Source organism: Poromitra crassiceps (genome assembly GCF_964638095.1).
Source record: "Poromitra crassiceps genome assembly, chromosome: 17".
In the NCBI taxonomy this organism is placed as follows: Eukaryota; Metazoa; Chordata; class Actinopteri; order Beryciformes; family Melamphaidae; genus Poromitra; species Poromitra crassiceps.
Window position 1 is genome coordinate 35885376 of NC_139635.1, and position 24006 is coordinate 35909381.

At 43.8% G+C, this 24006-nt stretch overlaps 2 protein-coding genes across 2 annotated transcripts in view; both read right to left on the reverse strand.

The window, feature by feature from the left end:
- The window catches only part of zzz3 (zinc finger, ZZ-type containing 3), a 36451-nt gene extending 14054 nt beyond the window's left edge, over window positions 1-22397 (reverse strand). The window contains exons 1-7 of the mRNA XM_083653763.1: window positions 22333-22397; window positions 12846-14901; window positions 6970-7108; window positions 5584-5731; window positions 5296-5414; window positions 3538-3609; window positions 647-748 (exon numbers count right to left, since the gene is read on the reverse strand). Of these exons, the coding sequence (XP_083509889.1) occupies window positions 647-748; window positions 3538-3609; window positions 5296-5414; window positions 5584-5731; window positions 6970-7108; window positions 12846-14836 (2571 nt within the window). The 5' untranslated portion in view covers window positions 14837-14901; window positions 22333-22397. The remainder of the gene's footprint in view (window positions 1-646; window positions 749-3537; window positions 3610-5295; window positions 5415-5583; window positions 5732-6969; window positions 7109-12845; window positions 14902-22332) is intronic.
- A 268-nt stretch (window positions 22398-22665) lies between these two features.
- usp33 (ubiquitin specific peptidase 33) overlaps window positions 22666-24006 on the reverse strand; it is a 37127-nt gene continuing 35786 nt past the window's right edge. Inside the window, exon 24 of the mRNA XM_083653764.1 lies at window positions 22666-23897. Within this exon, the coding sequence (XP_083509890.1) occupies window positions 23740-23897 (158 nt within the window). The 3' untranslated portion in view covers window positions 22666-23739. The remainder of the gene's footprint in view (window positions 23898-24006) is intronic.

Here is a 24006-nt window from a genome sequence, read left to right on the forward strand (position 1 = left end):
ACTAATGTTACATACATATACACATACAAAACACATTACAGGCAGTAAGAAGTGAGTTAAAATTTGAATTAAAAATAACTTGTGAGGTTGTTTTATCATTTTCTACATTTGCAAATAAATACATTCATTTGTATGTATGTATGTCTAACGTTTAATTGTATGTTTAATAAGGAATATGCTATTTGCACCTGTATGTCAAATACGCCGAATTTAAAATGCCGAGTTTAATTGTATGTTTAATAAGGAATATGTTATTTGCACCTGTATGTCAAATACGCAGAATTTAAAATGTTTAAGCACGTCTAAAGTATGCACCCGACACGTGCACCTATGTACAGTGAATATGCCACTGTCTCTGACTTGTCTTATCACTATACTGCCTTATGCTTGTTGTGTCTCTTGTTGTTTTTGCACCCATATGCCCTGTTATATTTGTTATATTTGTACTATTTGCACTATGTTGTAAACGGAGTCCACAGCACAAGAATTTCACACGTGATACTTGTACCATGGAGTGACAATAAAAATCTTGAATCTTGAATCTTGAATCTTGAAGCAAGCAGGGAATAAGTGTGTAGCACACTGGCATGTTTTCCTGGTTAGACCTGCCTCTCTAATGTGCATCAATACAGGAAGAGGAAGTCACCTGTTTTGCTGTCCTGTTGCCGAGCTCATCAGCAATCTTCTGCCATCGTCTGGACTCTACTTCCTCAGGAGGGAACTTAAGGAGAAGCTGCTCCAGTTTTTTCTATAAAAGACACAAAACACCAAGTGAAAAGTGAAAACCCTGCTGGGAAAATACTGATCTCTTCACTGCATGACTGCTAACACTCTCCAGTGATTAATCAATGTGGATTGAAGCTTTCGTTCCAGAACACCACATCCACAATTTAAACAGGTTGGGAGCGCGCACGCGCACGCGCACACACACACACACACACACACACACACACACACACACACACACACACAGGTAAAAGTAGGCAATCAATATATCAGCTTTTGTTTGACAAAATCTAAATGTTAAAGATTGACTTCAGTATATATTAGAGATAGTTAATGACAAACTTAAGATGTTTTTTAAGCGGTACAGCCACTTCTATAAGTAGAGCTGTGCATCTTCACTGATCTCACGATTCGATACGATTATACAAGTCTACGATTCGATTCGATTCGATTATACGATGCATCTCGATGCATCTCCGATGCATCACGATGCATCTTAAATCGATGCATCACTTTTTCCGCAATACGTGATTTATTTTTTCTCACTTTCTTTTTTCTCACTGTGTGGCTACTTTTAAAATAAAAGTGCATTTGGAATTGCATTGTATTATGATCCATAATTAAAATAAACAACTGCATGTACTTACATTCTATTTTATTTGATTATTATTATTATTATTATTATTATTATTTTTTAATAATCGATTTTTGGTATTTGTTAATCGATTCAGAATCGTCCTATTAAGCATCGCGATGCATCTCTGAATCGATTATTTTCGGCAGCTCTATCTATAAGTGACATGTTGTGTCCTTCCTTTATGGTTGAGATGTTTGTCGGTGTTTTGAAATGACACTTTTCCTATGAAGAGTGACAATTAGAGATGCACCGATTGCCATTTTCTTGGCCGGTTCCGATTTCCGATTTTTGAATAGTCTGACTTGCCGATACCGGCCAATTCCGATTTTCCTTCTAAGAACAATAATTGACGGGTTATTTTTTGACGTTTTTTTTTTTTTGTAACTTTGCTTTAATAGAAAATTAAGATTCATGTCACATTTCTTATCATTTGCATGAGGTAGGACGATCTCACTCAAAAACATCTCAAAATAAGTGTTCCAGGTTACTGGACAGAGCTTTTCTTTTTTGTGTAAATACAATGAATATAAAACAATTAATTCCAGTATATCCGACAGCTATCATGCATTTACTTTTCCAAAAGAAAAAAGGTGCAACAGAACAGGGGCTCCAGATGGAAATCTATGGCTAAATCTGTTACAAAGCATCTCTTCCCCTATGGGGTTTAATGTTTTTTTTGTATATGTCCCTGCCAAATAAACTACCGTAAATTTCGGACTATAAGCCGCGGCTTTTTCCCCGTTTTTTGGCCCTGCGGCTTATATAACGGTGCGGCTTATCTATGGATTTTTTCGAAAAAAAAAAAAAAAAAAAAAAAACGGAATTCTCTCTTTTTTAGCACTCTTTCTAACTATAAATCCACTTCTGTTTTAATTTCCTCTCTTGCCCTCTTTTCACCACACCGCGGACACTGTGTGCACTGTAAAAAAAAACACAGGTGGTGTTGTGTTATGTTGTTTTGTTGAAATGTTAATAAATGGGAGCTTCCTCAAACAGCCATCTCTTTCCCGACAATCCCCTCTGTGCATGAACCCTTACATATGGTAATTAAACATTAAAACACAATAAAAAAAAAAAAAAAAAACATTAAAACACCTGCGGCTTATAGTCCGGTGCGGCTTATATATGTAACAAACAGGCAATTTTGCTGCTGCGGCTTATACTCCGGTGCGGCTTATAGTGCGGAAATTACGGTGATAAAATAAAATAAATAAACATCAAAATGTTATCCATGGACAAGGAGTTTATAGCCTATAGGTCTGGAGCCCAGACCTTCGAAGCCATGCCCACTCTACATTTGTGGATTTGGCTGTTCTTGAGTAGATGAGGAAATGAGTTTGAGTAGACTCAGTTTGAATATCAGTTTACACACAGAGTCTGTTTTTTTAAATCTGCCATCCGAAAAAAAAAATCACCACGCACAGAAAACCTTGCACACTGGTCCGATGCGTGTTATTATTATGTTCGTCGTTCTATTCGCAATACAAAACAAATAGTCCTCTCCTGTATCCACGTTACAACGTGACTGACAGATAGCAGCAGCAGCTGATCTGCAGCAGGCAGCGGTGATGTGGACTGCAGCTGGTCGGGGAAGAGGGGCTGGTGAGGTGAAGCGAGCCGCTCAGACTGGAGTGGACTCCAGCCGAGCGGGACTCGGCAACGTACCCGGTCCCTCCGCGGCTTATTTTCAACTTGCATGTGTGACAAACTGTAAAATTTCCACAATGAGGAGGACATGCTGGTGTGTTTCCTTTTGGCTGCTTGGGGTGCGCGCATGTCACGTGGAACACGTGCATCGTGCAGCTGCAGGTAATTAACCAAACAAAAAAAGGGGAAAGCCGACCGGCGCACAGAATCGGCTATGTGGACTGACCGGCGCCGGTCACCGGTCGAGGCCGATCAGCTGAAAATGGGCCATTTCCGGTCACGTGCCGATCGATCGGTGCATCCCTAGTGACAATATGTTGGCACTATCAACAAGACAGTCCTGTATATTCACTGTGCTTGGTGAGAAAACTGATCGTGATTGTTGTTTTGCTGTAACTGTGAAGTTGTGTGTTGTTGTGTTGTGATGTACGTGTTTTGTTGGTGTAAACTTGAAAAATCCCATAAATAAATCATAAAAAAAAAAAATATATATATATAGTACATCCTCTTCCAGCCTTGCTACTCACCTGCTCCTCCACAGTCCACAGCTGGTTAAATGTGTCAGGCTTGCTGGAATGACATAACCTCCCCCGGATCATCTGTCAGGAAGTCAAGTGACAGACACGTTAAAAGGCTGACAAGATCCAAAAGATAACGGGCACTCCTCTATTTGAAGAGATCGCCACATATGAACTGCCTAGTGCAGGGGTTTCAAAGTCTGAGACTGTGGGCCTCCCCCCAGACAATGCTTGGAAAAAGGCGCCCCCTCCCCCCCCGCTCAATTCCTGGATGTGTGTATGGGATCATGATTATGTTATTTGATCCCATAGACACTCAACAATTGAGCCAAGATAGCCTGATATTGCTGTTTGACATACTTCAGACCACACCAAATACATAAAGAAGTTATGTTTGATGACATCTGTTTCTGAGTCTGGGAAAGTGGGGAAAACTGTCAATTTCTTCAAAAGTACTGTATCTCTGAACTAACTTTAACCAAATCACAGACACATTTAGGCTATTCTATGTGATCTAATTTTGACAACTAACGTAATAATGTTTTTCACTTCCATTCACTGAACCTCCCCTGAAAAGCCCACCTCCCACTTTGAAAAGCCCTGAATCTGTCAGTGCGCCAGAGAATCCCAGGCTGTCACACATTGTGGGAAGACGGGGGGGGGGGGGGGACATGACTTTTGACTGACAAACAAAATCCCTTTAGAATTCAAAGAGCGTAGACTGGTAGAATACAAAATGAAAATAAAGAAATAAAAGAAGTAATAAAGTAGTTGTTTACTCTGTGCTAAGTCCTTGGAGCCATTTAATCTCCAGGATCAATTAAAGTGAAACCTTACTGCCCATACAATGAGGGAAGACACACACACACACACACACACACACACACACACACACACACACACACACAATAACAAAGGCCAAGAATAAGTGGCAATCAGGAGTGGGAGGGGATGTTTCCATAGATACCGTCTTTTGTGCTCACATGTGCTGCATGCTTAACTCCAGTAGAGCCCTTTTCCCACATGCGCTTTGTACCGCAAAATGACCGCAACGTGGTCTAATGCCTGCATGTGGGAAAGGCATTCACCAGTTTTGAGCCAGTCAGAAGAGCGGTATGCCGCGATAGGCAGACAGGTGAGAAAGGGGTCCAGTCATTTTCCGCTATCAGTGCACACAGTAGACAGTCCAACACCAAATACACAGCTGATTGTTCGATATTCCCCTGGTGTTGCGTACCACCAAAGGACTATTGCCAGTCGCAAACGCGCTTCCAGTGGTTTTCGCCACCGGGTGATCTTGCGTGTTAGTGCGGGTCGGACCAGACTCAGCACGTAGTCGAACGTACACCGGGACATGCGAAAAGGACGCTTCCATTCCACGTCGTCAAAATTGTTCAGAGCATCTTCCCAAAATAAATTCCCTCCTGGTCTCTCTCGCTTCCAGATGGCTCTAGTCTCACGCAGCAGCGCAGAGGTACATAACACTGTCATGATCTGTCCCCGGTTTAGTCTATCTTCATATTCTGCACGATGTTGAGCGGAGAAGACTGCGAACATGAATCTGTTTCTGTTCGCACGTATATCCCTTTCCATTTTTGCCTTAATTTGTCTGCGTCGCTGTCTACGTTTGAGGAAAAAGCACGTCAGCAATATTATCAAAAGAGTGGACGCCGGCTCCATGTTTGTTTGTTGTTTTTTTCTGACTGGCCTCAGTGGCCTGCAGCACAGACCCCAGGCCACTCTCTGAGCAGGCTGTAGAGGCGTTACCTGCGAGTCAGATTGCGTGTCGTTCTCTGGGGCGTCACTAGTGGGCAGGGAGGAGTACATGGTGGAGGGTTCGCCTTCCTTCTTGGGTTCCACAGGACTTTTTGGTCGAGCAGGCAAACCTGGGGAGAGGAAATGAGCAGAATTAGCATTTTTTTTTTTTTATTATTTTTAAAATAATCTAAAATTTCAAAGACTCTCCTCTGGACATGATGAAAAATTGCAGGAGCTACAAGATAAAGACAAATAATTTCTTTAGATTACAAATGACATTTCTTTATTTCTACGTGCCCTTGTCGAAGATGAGCTTGAGCCGTCTGGTTTTGCGTTTCTTGTCACAGAACTCCCTCTCGAAGTGGCCCAGGCCTGAAGTGTACTGCTCCCACGCAATGTCAGGCAGCTGGACCACTCGCTGGGGGCAGGGCAGGCCCACATTCACCTGAAGGGGCAGCAGAGTCACGGCTCACAATCTGTTAACAAGTGACCTCAGCACCTCCGTTAACCTTACAACAAACACTACTTTGGCACATTCAGAGACTTGCTATTACACATTCTGTTATTTAGATTTTGCCAGATTTTCACGTATGTTTTTTTTATTCTTTATCTTTATTACTTACGTATGCCTTTTTGTAAACCACTGTGCAAGCTTTTCTTTTATAACCTCACTTTGAAGTCTAGTCATTGCTTAAAAATGACATAAAATGACATCACTGGTCCACAACTTAACTCAAATCAATTCTCAATAACAATAATAGCAATAATGCCGGCAAAACAGTTTAGTTTTCTGATATACTACTGATTTTCAGCTAAGTGTTCCTTTAATACAATTGAATTCAAATAACGAGGCATTACTCTTATTTTTATTTGATAGGTTTGACCCTAGTTACATCACTGATGTCTTAACCCCTTATGAGTGCGCACCCTTATATTCCTTTTTTCATATTATATTAATTCCTTTATCTTGATTTAAGACCAGGGATGCCCAGTCATGTGCCAAATATGCAGGTTTTCATTCAAACCAAAGAGACAAGTTATTTTTCATTTCATTGTGTGCAGAATTTCATAATTCCAATAAAAAGTTAATAAACACATGCCGACATTAAGACACGACTGATGACTGACGTATTGAGAGCTAGTGGGCTCTATGATCAATATGCAGGCTTAAGGTAACAGAGTATTGGTCAACAAGTCTCACAAACAGGGTTGGTGCAGTGCCACTTTGCTCTATATTTACATTACGTATGTATTGTACGTCTAATCACATGCTGTTTAATGCAACTTGTGCACAAGATTTATATATGTGAGCAGCACACAATAATGTAGAGCGTTAACAATTAGTGATGATCCACAGATTAATTTTATAATCAATTAATCATTTAATAAACACTAAAATGATCTCATTCATTGTGGACAAAAAAAGACATTTGAGGATGTCATCCTGGGCTTTGGGGAGAAAGTTTATTGACATTTTCTTTGACCGTTTTGTGACATTTTATAGATCAAATGACTAATTGAGTCAAGAAAATAGACGACAGCTTAATCAATAATGAAAATAATTGTTAGTTGCGGCCCCAATAATATGCGTGCAAGTTAATACTCTGTTATCACTAAATACATTTTTTCCCCACCAGGACGGGTGGCTCCTGGGCTCCGAGGAGAAGTGTGTATTTTTGTTACCCGTTCCTGCAGCTGCTCCACAAAGCTGATGGGGTCAGTGAGGGCCTCTCTCTGGTGGAGCGCCAGAGTCTCCAAGTCCGTGATGGCCTGCGTGCGCTGGGCCTCAAGCACCCCAATGGTCTGCAGCAGTCTCTGGTAACTGACACAGAGGGGAGCCAGGTTAGACACGACTGGAAGGAAGGGACCACTTACATTATTTAACCTGACACTTGCCATGCAGCAGCGCATCAAACTTTTAGACCCAGGACCATGTATAATTCAACCGTGGTGCTGATGAAGAGGTGTGGTGCCATCTGTTTTTACCTATTTTGTGAGGAACATGTTCAAGGTGTTCGTGAGGCCGGGGAAGGGGGGGGGGGGGGGGGAGTTATCAGACAAACCCTGGTAAAGTTTGTCTCTTCTGGAAACCTTATCAAATCTACAAGCCACTTTGGCAAACGCCAAACTCAACGTTGAGGTGCTTTTCTGTTGAAGATAAAAATTACCTCATGCATTTGTAGAAGTGTAACCCACCGGCGACTGGTACATAATAGGGAGGCAAAGTGACCGCCTACTTCCTGCTTCAGCACTGTACCAGAGATTTTCATCCGCCATTTATTTTCCCATACAGATTTTGTAAAATGCGTATAAAAATTGTTTTACTGGTTCAAACCAAACCGTGCTGATATATTCAGAAACAGGAGAGATCGCATAACATTTCCCTGGGACCAAAACGTAAAAAAATGCGGGTTTAAAGAAAATATTTTTTCAATGTTTTTTTTTGTTTTGGTCCGAGTGAAATGTTCTATGGTCTCTCCCGATTATAGCGTTAGCTGAACCGTTTGGTGCGACGAAGTACAACTATTTTATAAGCATTTTACGAAATGTCTATGGGAAAATAAATGGCGGATGAAATCTCTGGTACAGTGCTGAAGCAGGAAGTGACGTTCCACTGTGCCTCTCTATAGAATAGAGTAGAATGATGTCCACACAACAACAATTCCAGTCAAGGCGAGCGGCTTCAGTAGTGTGGAAGCGGTTTGGTTACAGAAGAGCATGTACAACGAACCCCTGCAATATTTGAAGGCCTATTTCAATATTTGAAGGCAAACCGTCAACGTTTATACTGACATAAAACTACACTTATTTTTGATGCAATTGTATGTTCTTGAAATTAACAATAAAATATTTGTTCAGTATTTATCATCAACAATAGGGTTATCATCACAGAAATAGATTTCATAGCAAATGTGAAAAGCGGTGCGTGACAAACACTTGGGCTTTGCAGTGCTTAAGGAGACTTCAGTACTGGAGAAGCTTGACCTTTCCACTCACACCTTCAGGGCCAATAGAGGACATGCAAACTGAGCTCTCAATGACTCAGTGTGCTGTTGACTCAGAGGCCTTACAGGGTGAGCTGCACTGAAGGGGACCAGAGGTAGGGCAATACCAAATCCCTTTGATTTGTTCCAAATTGCATGTTATTTCCCCACAAATTTGTTACACACACACACACGCACACACACGACTTGGCCCTCTCAGACAGCCTCTTCGACATGTTCCTCAAAGTGAAAAAAGTGTGTGAGGTCACGCAAGGGTCCCACGCAAGACGGCGCCCCCCTCTCAAACCACCCCAATTTCTCTAGGCCAATTTCACAATGATGAAATAATTTAGCTTACTACAATAATTATGTCTACTTTTGATTTTGATCATTAGGTGTACTTTGATCAATTTCAGACAAATTATGGAAAACTGCAAAATAGCATGTTTTACAGTTGATTCCATTTTCATTACCCCCCGTTTTGCAGAAATCATATGGCCCTACAATGGGAACGTCCCTACATAGACGGCTCTCTATAGGCTCATGCAGGTGCTCAGTGAGGCGGAGTGGATCAATCCCTCTTAACAGGACATCAGGACATGAATGAAAATCAATACACAGGAGTCAGGACACAATTCATTCAGTGGCTGCCAGTGCTTCTAAAATCCTGCCCAAAACCAAATGCTCAAGCAAGTCAACTGTGTTTCACCTCATATCACTTCATCAGCATTCAGACACATCCCTTTACACTGTGGGAGGGCCTGCCGACCTTGTGTCATTATTATGTACTGTGTTACCACTAGGGGTGTAAAAACACACCTATTACCGGTAGTATTATGTACCGAAACGTTTCGGTACAGGGCTTTAGCTTCAATACGCATTGCAAACCCAACAAATCTTTCACTGCTGAACAGTGCAAGTCTTCTACAAGGATATCAAGGTAAATGAAAAAAAGACGAAAGGTGTTAAAAAACATTGTCGTAAATTGAAATACATTTTTTAACTAGACTGCGGAAATAATAAAACAAATCAGTAAAAAAAGCACATATATTATATATACAGTATATATATATATATATATATACACACACACACATGTATATAAATATAACTATAAATATAAATCAAGGAAATTTCTCTGGCATTCCTACTTTTTTGCTGTATCAAAAATGCACTGAACCGTGTGATACACACATCAAGATGGCAACATGTACACACCTCCATCCTCAGAGACAGCAAAAGAATGTAGCATCTATTTATTCATATATTGTATGTATCATAAACTGGGGGGAAATTGTAAATATGTAAAAGAAACAAAAAAAAACAGTGCCTTGTAGCCCTTTATCTGATTTTATCTTGCAGTTACACAAATGTCTTGGGTTGAGTTTCCTCCCCTTCCGTCCCCTGAGATGTGAAACGCTTTGAGTGTGAAACGCTTTGAGTATCTAGAAAGGCACTATATAAATCCAAACAATTGATATGATTGCACACAGTATGCTGCTACTACCGTTTGTGACTAAATGTTTTATTTTTTACTACGGCTCTATTGATGTGCTTTACTCAACTTAACCTAAATTAGTGGTGTGATTTATTTTTACTTTTGACTACACGGAGAGAAACCATATGTAATTTAATTGTACCCTACCTCAGTATACTTACACCTGTACCTGAGTATAATGACAATAAAGATCATTCTGATTCTGACACCACTGTGTCGTATCGAACCAAACCGTGAATTTTGCGCCCCCTTACACCCCTAGTTACTACCGGTATGGATGTTTTGCTGAATGATTCCGATTCAAATGTGATCTCTGCCGCAACAAATAAAATCTGAAACTTGCAGACTCTCTCAGATTAATACATTTAGATGATCTGTACATTAATCTGTTCTCTGCATAGGAGGAGGTCTTGGCTTTGCTTCTCAGCACTCTGGCATCCCTCCAGGTGTCCGGGGACCTGCCTGGTGTTCCATTGCCATCTACTGGGCCCAAGGCCCACTGACAAACACCAGTGCCAAATAAAAAGATGGCCAGTAGAAGAGAGCTGTTATGTCAAAGCCATAAATGTGCTTCCTTTTTGAAATCGTAAAGCGACTGAGCCAGAGAGCAATACAGAAAACTGTAACACACAAACATAAGTCGTCATCTACACACATCATCTAGTCAGTGTCAATTCCCCATATTCAGCAACCTAAAATGCCCAGTCACGCTTCTGTAAAAATGACTCCCCACTGCATTGATTTGAGCCTTCAAAAATCCTCTTACTCGGCACAACCAAAAACTTGGCATGGTACAAAAACTTCAACTGATGAAATTACCAGGCAAGAGGAGAGTAGTGAAATCCTATTCTAAAGCAATCACAACCTCTCAATACTGGCATCAAATGGATCTCAATGGAGGGCGTCTCCAAGGCCCCGACGTGAAGATGCTACACGGATCAGCTGACCTGCCACAGAGCAGTTAGCAGAGCCTGACTGAGCGCAACATGGGGCAAGCTGTCCACTAGCATAAGGACACACACCCGATCCTATGTAACATGTCCCCACACACAGAGCTATGAACACAAGCTGACCGAGAAATCCACTAGCATCCTCTACTCAAGGAATAGAGGAGAGAACAGAGACCACCAGCAACAAGACATTTGATCATCCAATCTCCTCCTAGGGTTTCAGCTAATTCACCCAAACAGCACCAGATGGAAGGTGGAAATGAAATGCTTAACATGTAAAGCCCCATCACCAACTGAGATTGTGGCTATATTTACATGCACACCAATATTCCCTTAATAATCCAGATTATAAGTATTTGTATGGGTTGGTGCAGGTAACTGGCATGTAATCTGCAAACTAAGTGTGAGGATTTTTCATTGTACTGACATTCAATCCGTGGTGGGCCACCACCCCTAAATAAATCTGAAAAGAAACCTTAATGTGATATTTGGGATATTCCGATATTAAGGCATGTGAACATTACATGGCATTTGGAGTTGTTTTTCCTTCACCAGCGCAAGCTTGGTTTCGTTATACCAAATAAGAAATATCCAGAATACTGTCTGGTGTCTGCACACAGTCAATGTGTTGGCCACAATAAAATCTATCTTCTGTGTATTGAAACACTGACAAATGAGTAAACTGGAATTAAAAACAAATCTTGGCCCTTGATAGAATTCTGCACTTCACTGCAAAACAAAATCAAAAAATGGTTTAAAATATGCTTAGTACATACAAGCACTTCCACAGGGTATCTGCAGGAATCCTGAAGTTGAATTCAATACCTTTTAGAGGATGGCTTTACCGATTATCAACACACTTTGTATCATTATAATGTCGTTAATATAAGCAGATGGGCAGTGTTTACCTTCGCTATATGTTCTCCACAGAGAAATCCACTCCGTTTGTCCGGCTTGCAGAAACTCCGCCCCCCAGCTGCAAGTTGTTAAGGCTCTCCATGTGATTCTCTGTGGACGTGCACATACTAAATAAACAATAACAGCCGCCCTGGAAGCTGAATCGAAAACCCTCAGAGCAGATTCTGCATCTGGAGCAGCGCTTCCGCAGTTTGTTTTTGTTTTTTCAGATTTGTCCCCATTTTCTCCTCAATTATACTTGGCCAATTTTTGCCCTAATTATCTGCTCCATGCTTCCTCCGACACATGCGCAGTTGCCAGCCGCTTCTTTTCACCTGACGGGGGAAGCTTCGCCGGTAGCACGTAGCACGTGGGAGGATCACGCTATTCCCACCAGTTCCCTTCCACCCCGACCGACCGGAGGAGGCGCTAGTTCCCTTCCACTCTGACTGACCTGAGGAGGCGCTAGTGCAGCAACCAGCACACATACCCTCAATCTGGCTTCCGACCAAGCCGGAGGAAACACGTGGATACGAACCTGCGACCCTCATGTTGGTAGGCAGGGAATCTACTGCTACACCACCCGGACGCCCACAACTGAGCGTTTTGCTAGAGGAGGAAATGGGAGCTCTCCATGTGGAAAACATATAGCGAAGGTAAACACTGCCCATCTGCTTATATTAACATCATTATGATACAAAGTGGGTTGATAATCGGCAAAGCCATCCTTCAAAACGGTTTTTAAGACGTTTTCAAGACCTTAACGCCACTTTCGTCACATCAGCGATAGGGGTGTAAATCACAAGTTTAATCACTATATAATTTTTTTATAGATTCTTTGGACAACGATACGATATTTGCTGATACCACAAAGTCTACCACGATACGATATCTATTCAACTCAGGGGTCTGTGATCGTTGCGGGACAATATCATTATGCTCATTTAACACCATCAGCCACAAATAGGGACAAAATTGTATACCTGTCAAATGGCAATTAAGACTTTAAGACTTTTTAAGGGCCTTAATTTCCCCTAAATTGATTCATCAACCTTTAATACTTTTCAAGACGCTGCAGATACCCTGCTCCAGTTTATTCAAAGCAGCAGACCATAAGTGACGCAATGATCAGAGAAGAACCTGATCAGTGCGTGCGTTCAAAGACAGAGAGCTACATCAACAGAAGGAGAACAGAGAATCCTTAAGAAGGGGGGGGGGGCTCCTACATACTCTTTGTTGTGTTTAAGAGCCAGGTGGTCGGACTCAAAGTAATACACGTCTGGCTCCTCCTCCTCCTCTTCCTCGTCCTCCTCTGCAGTCTGGCTGCATGTGGGCTCCTTGCTGGTCCCCGCCTGGTGGCCCTCCACAGGCCCACTGTCCACACCACCTGCCCGCTCCCCGGGCTCCACAGAGGCCCGCTCCTCACCGGAGGGGCCTGCGCAGTCCGAGGGAGCGGGCTCCCCCAGCACGGGGCGGTCCTCCTCCACCACCACCTCCCCTTCTTCCCGCAGGGGACCGTTGTCTCTAGGAGGGGAGCTGGGCTTGGGGGAGGAGGCTTTAGCCCTCCTGGGTGAAGTCCGCAGGGTGTATCTGTGTTCGTGGGGCTCTGTGAAAGAGGGGGGCGTGCCGGATGCTGAGGGGTTGCATCCTGGCTCTGTGGGGGAAGGGGTTGGTGCTAGTGGGGGCGTGGTTTCTCCTGAGTTGCTGCTGCTGTTGTTGATTGGGCTATTGTTCATGTTAGTGGTGGTGGAGGAGGAGGAGGAGGAGGAGGAGGAGATGGAGGCAGTAGCTTCCTGTACCGGGGTGGGTGGCCGGCCGTTGGCACTGCTCTCGCCCACTGTCACTTGCTCCTCGTGGGCCAGCAGACACACAGACTCGCCCACCACATCCACCTCCGCCTCCTCCACCTCCTGCTCCTTGGCCACTATCAACTCAGGGACAGGATCCTCTGGAACAGCCTCCGGTGTCGACGCAGGAGAGGCCGGCGCTTCCCCTGAGCCACTGACCTCTGTCTGCCCGGGGACAGAGTTTCTACAAGGCACAATGGGGTCAGGGGATGAGGGCGCCCCCGTCTGGCTACCGTTGAGCAGCGCAGGGCAGTTGGTGGTAGAGGTGGGGTTTGCGCCAGACTCTCCAGTGAGCATGCTAGGTTCCTTCTCCTCTGTCTGAGTCTCTCCGAGTCCGTTGGAGGCCTTGTGAGCGTTTGGGGGCTCGGCTGCCCCATCGCACTCCCCATGACCATCCTCTGCCTCACCCTCCTTCACCTCACCTCCCTCTTTACTGAGGACAGGTGAGGAGGGGGCTGTGAGGCGGGACAGGTTGTGAGGCGGGACAGGTGAGGCGGGGGCTGTGCTAGCAGAGTTGACTTTACTGAGGACAGGTGAGGCGGGGGCTGTGCTAGCAGAGTTGACTTTACTGAGGACAGGTGAGGCGGAGGCTGTGCTAGCAGAGTTGACTTTACTGAGGACAGGTGAGGCGGGGGCTGTGCTAGCAGAGTTGACTTTACTGAGGACAGGTGAGGCGGGGGCTGTGCTAGCAGAGTTGACTTTACTGAGGACAGGTGAGGCGGGGGCTGTGCTAGCAGAGTTGACTTTACTGAGGACAGGTGAGGCGGGGGCTGTGCTAGCAGAGTTGACTTTACTGAGGACAGGTGAGGCGGGGGCTGTGCTAGCAGCAGAGTTGACTTTACTGAGGACAGGTGAGGCGGGGGCTGTGCTAGCAGAGTTGGGTTGGCTGGGCAAATCTTCACTGCTGCCGTCCTTGCTGGACTCTGGGACAGAGACGGGACTTTCAGATTTCAGAGGCTGAGGGTCGTCCTCGGGTCCCTGAGACTCTCCAGAACGAGAGCACCGCTTGGCCCTTTTGATTTGAGGAGAGGCGTCCCGTGCCCCTTTCCCTCTCTCACAGTTCTCGGACTTTTCCGGACCGGCGTCCTTCTCCGAACAGGACATGCCCCGCTTTCTGGAGCCGGTCCATTGCTCGTCCTCGGCTGGAGACGCCTTACCGTCAGCTACCTTTCCCTCCAATGGGGCCTGCTGCTGGCTGTCCTGCTTTGCGTCCTGTTTCTTCTTGGGAGAGCGGGCCCTGGGCAGCGGAGACACGGAGGCCTCCTCTGGCGGGGCAATGCTGCGGTTCCTGAGGGTTCGACCACAAAAGTTATCGTCCAATCCATTGAGCCCCACTGATGACCTTGTGACACGCGAGGAACGAGACGCGGCCATACTATGGCGGGTGCCTACAGTCTCCTCATCCTGGTGCTCGCTCCTCTGCAGCACAATGTGGGCACCTGTAAAACACACACAGACACACTTTGTTAGGCAATGTAATGTATGTCCAACACATTTCCCCGTAGAGCTCAATGCATGTCCAACACATGTGTCCCTGTAGAGCTCAATGCATGTCCAACACATGTGTCCCTGTAGAGCTCAATGCATGTCCAACACATGTGTCCCTGTAGAGCTCAATGCATGTACAACACGTGTCCCTGTACAGCTCAATGCATGTCCAACACATGTGTCCCTGTAGAGCTCAATGCATGTCCAACACATGTGTCCCTGTAGAGCTCAATGCATGTCCAACACATGTGTCCATGTAGAGCTCAATGCATGTCCAACACATGTGTCCCTGTAGAGCTCAATGCATGTCCAACACATGTGTCCATGTAGAGCTCAATGCATGTCCAACACATGTGTCCCTGTAGAGCTCAATGCATGTCCAACACATGTGTCCCTGTAGAGCTCAATGCATGTCCAACACATGTGTCCATGTAGAGCTCAATGCATGTCCAACACATGTGTCCCTGTAGAGCTCAATGCATGTCCAACACATGTGTCCATGTAGAGCTCAATGCATGTCCAACACATGTGTATCTGCTCAATGGGCAGACCATGGCACTAATAATATTGTCAGGGACTGGAGTCTGAGTCAGACAGGCCAACCAAGCTACAAATGTCTGTCGCTAAGGGATTCTAAGGTGCTTTGGATAAAAGCATCCACGGAAAATCTTATGTTAAATAGTGCTTGGGTCATTTCTCAGCGTGCACCCCAGGGCTATTGATTTCTCATGTCATTGTAGCTAAGCAACACCTTCTGTCCACAGGCAAAACTAGAGGTCTCTCACCCCTGGCCTGTAGAAAGGAAATACATTTAGAGGTGTGAGACGTTTACATGGACAGAAGACAGAATACAACAGTAGGGATACAGATTGCCGACAACAGCCTGCTGTCCTTCTGCAATTTATAAACAAAACAACAAACGTACAGTGTAAGCAACTCAATGATATAGGCTTAGGACATCCGTTTTTTCTGATGCATTTTAATGCACAACAAATCTCCCCAGACTTGTTCTGTGTGTTCCCCCCACTATCCCCGGAGGTGGTTGAAGCATACTTACATTAGTGCGCCGCGCATTTAGTAAACAAAACAAACTATATTATGGTTAAAATGTGCTCTTTGTAATAACAGCTTTTCAATTGTATTTCACACATTTTGTATTTCACATATTCTTTCGGCCAATTTCACACATTCTGGAGATCATCTCGTGAGCCCACCCAGCGACCCTGGGGGTCCCGACCGCCACTTTGGGAACCACTGTTTGTAGATGTGTGTATTGCTGTGCACAGTATTCTATCAACACTATGTATTAGAAGTGTAGATGTGTGTATTGCTGTGCACAGTATTCTATCAACACCATGTATTAGAAGAGGAATCTTGGCTTACAGTGTGAACTGCCATGTTGGCTTAGGTCCAGCATTCGGAATGAACACCAGCAACCGGCAAAACTGGTGAATGCACTGGTCTAATGCCTGCATGTGAGAAAGTCGTCGTGCCGGTATAAGCGCGACCCCGTCATTGCGGAGATTTCACCAGTTTGGAGCCAGTCAGAAGAGCGGTATGCGCGATAGCGGACTCAAGTAGAGAACGGGTCCAGTCATTTCCCGCGACACTCTCATGGGCGAGGTGTACACACGTTGCTTAATGTTCCAGCGGGCATAATCTAATCATTTGCGCACATTAAAGCAAACTGGCGAAATGATCTTGTGATAATAAGAGCAGTAGCCTATGTCAGCTTCATGTGTGGGTGTGCCGATTTTCCCCTCTCTCCTGCCTGCTCGTCCTCCTCCTTCAGTGACAGCCCGACAGGGACACAGACGAAGCAAATGCACGAAGCGAAATGTGGAAGTATTTTGCTTACGTTGCCGACAGCGAAGGCAAGCCCGGACACATCAAACGAAGCCAGTCTGTAAAAAGTGCTTCAACGCGACGCAGGTGAACGGATAAACAAGCAAACTTATTTCACCATCAAGAGTTTTGCCGACACGTCACTCCCCACCCGCTCTGCAGTGCCGCCCCGCCCCCCCACATACAGGCAAATTCGCTGCTAGATTCCCATATGCGCGAGCCGAAGTGTGAAGGGAAATGTCCGATATTGACTTACAGGTAATTTTCCGGTATGCATGTGGGAAAACGGCTTTTGTGTTATTCTCGTACAGATATAATCCGAGCGCGGGTGGTCGTTTAGCTCTAGACACTGGTAATATAATTATGTCACGGAGGCACACGCTACAGGCAAGAGCCATCGAACGAACAGCATCCCTCCAACAGAGCACCGAGGCGCCAAAAAGCTCTATGTACATGTTGTGACTCGGTTACTCACCACGAGATGAAATATTAATCCAAAACGCCAAGAAACACTTTTTTAAAAGGTAAACAGATAGCCGGAACTACTTTCTAATAGGGATGCACGATATGGATTTTTAGAGCCGATACGATAACCGATAAATATATTCTTCTTGGCCGATAACCGATACGATATAACCGATAATTATTATAATAAAAATAGAGATATAATTTCTTTTTTTTTAGTTTTTAACCTGTATTTTATGCACACCTCGACACCTGGGGTTAAAAAGGGTTAGGGAAGATGTATGGATGTAGTGAGCATAGGTCTGACCTAACCAAATCTAACTGACATCACTGTGAATGCAAAACAAAGAAAACTTCTGATATAATATGATTGTTTTAATAAAGTGTATCACTCAATTATATTCAATACAAAAATAAAGGCTTTTATAGAACGGAAAGCCAAGCTGCTTAGTCTGCAGATAAAACACAATGACAAAAGGCATAGTAATTTAGACTCTTATTGTCATACTGATCTGTTTGATCAAATTTTGCATTGGTTCCAAATCTCGGTGAATTGTAGCCTGGGCCCAATGAATGGGGCAGGCACTATAAACCATCTGTGTCATTTCACTTTTTACTGAAAAATGCTGCCACCAGATTAAAGAAAAGACACTATGTAATGCTGACTGACTGATGCTTTTTATGTAGCCTAATGTGCGCGACTGCGCCTTTGTTTTCTTTATTGGCTCTGTCCTGCAGCTAATGCTAACTAGCGCGGTTAACTTAACGTTAGCGAGTGGTTTTTTGGAGTTAAATACACAATCCCTGGATGTTTCATTTTGGGTAAAGGGGTTTCCATTAGTTTCTATAAGTTTATGCCAGCTCTGTGTATTAAGTGCTTTTGTGGGGCTGTTTGATCACAAGCCACAGACTGTAAATGTCACAAGCAGTTTGTCTGCCAAGCGGACGAGCCTGCAGTGCAGGGTAGGCCGCGCTACGAGCTAATGCTAACAAAACTCGCTAACAAAAACAACAAACATATCCGCTGCATCATCGCCAGCTTTGGTTTAACGTAATGCCAGCTTAGAGGTTTCCCCTCCTCTCGGAACCTGTGTGGGACATGGATTGCAAATTACAGTAGCTTTCTGATCATTCTGACACTGAAAAACAGCAACACACTACACACTGGCAGCAGCCATGTTTGTGTCGCAGCTGTGATGTCACGAATGTGCGACAACAAAAAGCTCCGCTTCCGAGGCAAAAAAATAAACAGGATTATTATCGGATAATTTATCGGAAAAAGGCCATTATCGGAATAATAAATAATAAATAATAACGCAAAATGGCCATATCGGCCGATAATTTATCGGTCCGATAATTATCGTGCATCCCTAACATGACCGCTGTGTACAGGGAAACAAGGAAGTAACTTGAGTTAATCTTTGTTTAGTTCTCGGTGCGTGGATTTACTACGAAAATGACGTTTCATATAACTATGGATTATTATATCATCGCGTGGTGAGTACACGAGTCACCCCATGTACATGTGTTTGTGTTGCTGTTAGAATGTGTGTTTTTGGAGACTTTGAACGGCTGTACCATTTCCTCCAATTCATTAGCGATACTAACTGGACGACTGTACCTCACTGTATGTACAGTATATACTGCACTGAGAGTGACGGTAAAGGCATTGTGTATCTTGGCTATGTATGGGCGATATGGCAAATGGCCGAAACTCCCAAAAGGTTGGCCTATCCCTTTAAGTTAGGACATCACGATTAGGCTAACTTACTAGCATGTCGTCGGACACACAAAGAAAAGAAAATCCCTTCCAACATGTTCTGTGGGCCGCTGAAGTATCCCGTAGATAACAAGAGGTCATGCCACGGCTTCATCATATCATAAATCTGACAATGGAGAGGACAATATAATCGAGCAGGTATTAAAGTGACGTTCATGGGGACAATGATCTCACTGTTGTCCTGTCACAGGAGATGAGACACGGCACGGCCATTGTAGAGGACAGAAACGACGGCATCAATTAGCACCGTGAACGCACTTTCATTTACATAAATTCCTGCTACCTCAATCTGTGAGCCGACCTCTGCCAAAGCCCATTTAAAAGCCCTCACTTTCCTTTCCTGGAGCGAGCCTTCCTTTTCCTACATTGTGCTACCACAGCTACAGCAAAGCCAGAGGCTACACTAGCAACAAACTAATAATAGGTTTTGATCATATTGATAGTGGGAGGTAAGATAATAAGTCACCTGGAACAGGCACTACCACATGCACATATTGCTCACACTCAAAAAGACTCAAGCTGAGAAAGCTAATGTGATGTGACCATGCATAAAATAAGGGAGAGAAAGAAAAACAGAAAGGAGGGGCACAGGGGGCAGGTTATTCAGAATGAGCACTCATCCTGAGACTCAACACGACAAAACTAATTAGGCCTACTCATCTGAGGTGCTCTCAAAAACTGGAAACCTAATCACCACTTGACCATTCAGAAAAGTATCAGGGTTAAAGCTAAATGAACCTGAGGTTTGTTTACAAGGGTCTAGAATTTGGTCTCTCATTCATTCACTTCCTTGTAACAATAATTACCGTGTGGGTGGCATAGCTGGCGGTGCCCAATCATTTTCAAACAGCAGCCTGCATGGCTGGCTGAGGGGATGGCAATTATTTTCCAGTTCAAACTCCCCCTGATGGTGGCAGGGCTAATAAACAGCCAACTGATTTGAAAATTACTGCGGTCTCCTTGGCTAGTCTGTGAAACATACATTACAGCATTGGTTCTCTAAGACCATCTAAGATTTCTGTTCGTATAACAGTAATACACAGTATATGGCGGACAGAGTAGAGATCATTCTGACACAATCTCACTTTGCTCACCTTTAAACTAGAAATCGTTGAGTTCTAGGGTGGAGACTCTGGATAAACTACCGTTCCCTTGTCCTCTTCTCCCTACTTATACTCCCACCACTTACTAGCAAGGAAGGATTAATTACATCACTGATGACATCACAATTGGCTCGAGTGACATCACTGATGACATCACAATTGGCTCGAGTGACATCACTAATGACATCACAATTGCTCGAGTGACATCACTAATGAAACCACAATTGGTCAAGTGACATCACTGATGACATCACAATTGCTCAAGTGACATCACGGATGACATATTTCACTGATTTATCACATCACTTCCATCACAAATCGTGACTGACACCACCACAGACAGAGCCCACTTGCCAATTTTGATTAAGATGAAGTAACAGTGAAATCAGAATATGCCTTACTTTGCTGGGGTCATCCCAGCACACAGTGGTTCAGGAATCCTTTCAAGGACCTCTCTCTGCTAGAGTACTATTGCATTACAGCAGGTTAACAATGATCAAGTTGCCTGACAGTCACTTGTTCTGGTCTAACTTGTGTTGCAACTGAGCCTGGCATATTTGGTTGGGAAGGGCGTATCATGCTGACAGCCAGGCAAGCCGTAAAGTTTGTGTTTAATATCAAGACAAACCTTTAAAGCCCAAAATTCAAAGTGTCAAACCCCATATGTTATGAATCAATGCAGTTAACTGGGTAACTACACACTACAACGTATGACATAATCAAGCAACTTCCTGTTCCCTAAAGGAGCGCGTGTTTAGTTGTGAACTATGTTAACACGTGCTGGTTACAGTAACATTAGCCCATCTGACCGTGACTCCTTTTCTTCACATGAATGAAAGACAGTTTACCCAGGGTTTTGGAGCAGTTAGCTGTACGCAGAAGTAAACACACACACCCAACAACCAAAGTATGCAGGCTATCGTTGCGGACTAGAAAAGCAAAGTAGCAAACTAGCTAAGCTAACATCGTAAACATGCATCTGTCTCTGTGATCTTAGGTTGAGAATGTGTTCACGTTACCCAACGAATGATAAACAACGAGCTGTAAAGTATCTTTACCGTCGCGCTGGACTATATCCGCTGCTGACCTGTAGTGAAATACTTCCACGAGGCCCGAAGGCAACACCAAATCCACGAAGTTGTGTTGATAAACACACCGATGAGAAACGCTCAAAGCCCACCCGCCTAGCTAACGCTAACCCACTGCCGCGAGCCCAATACCGACAAAGTTGGAGGCACGAGAATGCAGTCAAACTAACGTTACACAGTGCTGCAAATGCACGCGCCATTTGCTTAGACTTTGCAGCAGGCAAACCCCCCAAAGTTAAAGTCCAGCGAGATATTGGGGGGGAAACAACCATAATATGCACGTAAACGCTATTGGGCAAGCTAAATGTTAGCATGGACCAACTTCCAGCCCAACATGACTTGACCTAGCTTGCTGGTTAGCGAGCTAATGTTAGCAAACTAGCTAACTTAGCTGAGTAGCTATAGATAACGTTAACGAGTCACCAAGCTAGACTGTTGCGCTTAAGAAATTGAATGAACGTCAACGTTAATAACTTACACGCCTCGCTTCTAATGAAATAACCTAGCTAAAACTATACTGACGCGTTGTCTGGCAAGCTTTCTGTTGGTCAGTGAACGACTAACGTTAGTTAGCCAAGTTAGCTAGCTTAGCTTGTCCCTGTTTGCTAGTTTGCTTAACAGCATCGAGCAGAAAAGAATCGTGGCGATCTGCGATGAATTAGTTAACGTTATAATGTCAGTTAGTAACCTCAGAATACCAGCTAGTTGGCTATAACGTTAGTACTGATTCAAATGGTGCATCTGCCAATATGTGATTATATGGAGAGCGAGTGAATAGCAATTAGCGGTACGCCGACATTTATATTTGAAGTGTTGTGTACAGAAACAAGTAGCATGGGTAGCCGTTAGCAACTAAGCAGTATAACAGAGACGGGTAGCTAGTTAGCTGCTACAGCTAGCCGCAGAAGGCTAATGTTAGCTAGCCCGCTAGCCGATTGTTCCGCGCACAACTTTGCCGATGCATTTGCGTACTGCGAATCTGCCGGTCACAGGCGTTTTTGGTGAGCAAATAAACCCAAGTTTGATCATTGGCTGTATTATACACACCAAACTAGAGGTTCACTGTTAAAGTGGCCCTTGAAGCTGAAGAATTACACATACCTCACTTCCGTAAATTTGCTGCACATTCGGCAGCAGCCATGTTTTCAATCCAGTCAACTAGTCGGGGTGTGTGAGCAGATTCAGCCGCGCTCATCAAAATGCAACACTGTACAGTACATTTCTGCCCCTGACAAGAGTGCAGTGTGTCAGAGACTGGACGAGGTCATCTCATTTAGGTGATGAGTACATAGCACTTTCTAAGATGGGTAGCAAACCGTATAATATTGTAGGTTTCTTAATTTGACCCCTTGTTTATCACCTTAACATTCATAACATACCAACAAGCAATGGGTAACCAAATGAAACTATGACCACAATGTCCAGCATGTTTTCATCAAGTTTTAATAGTGCCAGCCAGCAAAAATCAGGATTGATTTTTTTTTAGTCAGGAGACATCCATATGCAATATGGAATTACAGTACAGCATTCTTGTTTACCCCTATCAGTCAACACATTAAGCAACACCATGCCCATACACAGAAATTAATGCATTTAATTAGATTGCTGCTGCTGCCGTTGATGATGCTGATTACATACCTCATTATGTATTCTGTAGATGTACAATTTAAGTGAAGATAGTTGCAGATTTTGTGATTGTGTGCACATTTTAGGAACAGCTTTGCATTTACATGCAATTATATGTGATGTTCATTTGGGTCTTTTAGTTTGTGTGAATAAGTGTTATCAAAGCATGCATTCTTAACAGACTCTGCCTGCCACATATTTTCTATAAAAAAAAAATCTATTAACATATTAAATCACACCCTTCAGGGATAAATAACCAAGTGCTGAGACTCTTCACCCACATACTACCAGTACTGGTACATTCAAATACAAACCAGACGTTTGTGTGAGCAATAGCATGCCACTTCGCCAGCCTACAGAACAGTGCAAAACACAAAATTCGTTCCTGAGACTACATTGTAATTAGTCCCTTGATAACCTTATGATTTTTTCCCACTTAAAGGAAATCGTTACAGTTCATTGTACAATATTCTCTTACAACAGGAAAATCGTGGCAATATCTACAACAAGATGCATTGTGATTAATCACTATTAGCAACACAAGACACATGGACATACATCATTTGCTCATTTGGTCAAGAGAAAAAGAAACGTGGCATTCAATCTTTAGCTGCACATTAATTTAAATGCTTGGTTCTGGAAACGTCCCGACGCATGAATACTACAGTGCTAATAGAAATTTAATTGATGTTTATACAGATATGTACAACGTGACAAACCATTTCAGACATGTTTATTCCCTCTGTCAGTTGTCAAAGGCTGCCATGTAGTGGTAAAGAGGAGGTCCTTTGCCTGAATGCTTTTTAAATAAAAAGTCAAGTGCAAAATAAAAGGCTTTTCATTGTTTGAAGTGTTTTTGGTTGTTTTCACTTGGGCGCTTTGCTAAACTGAGCGTGTCTCCACCTCTATCTTCTCCTCTGAGTGCGATGTTTCTGCTTCCTGGTGGCAGACGCTGGGCCGAACGGTCACCACCGGACCTCCACCGTGGATCGAGTGGAGGAAGTTCCACGTCTCTTCAGAGATCTGCCCCGAGTCGGCCCCTGCAGGGTCGGTGAAAGCACACGCGTAAATATCACTATGGTTGACATCATTCACAGCTCTTCCAGTTCTTTGTTGTGTAGTTCTTTGTCATTTGTTCTAATATAGTTT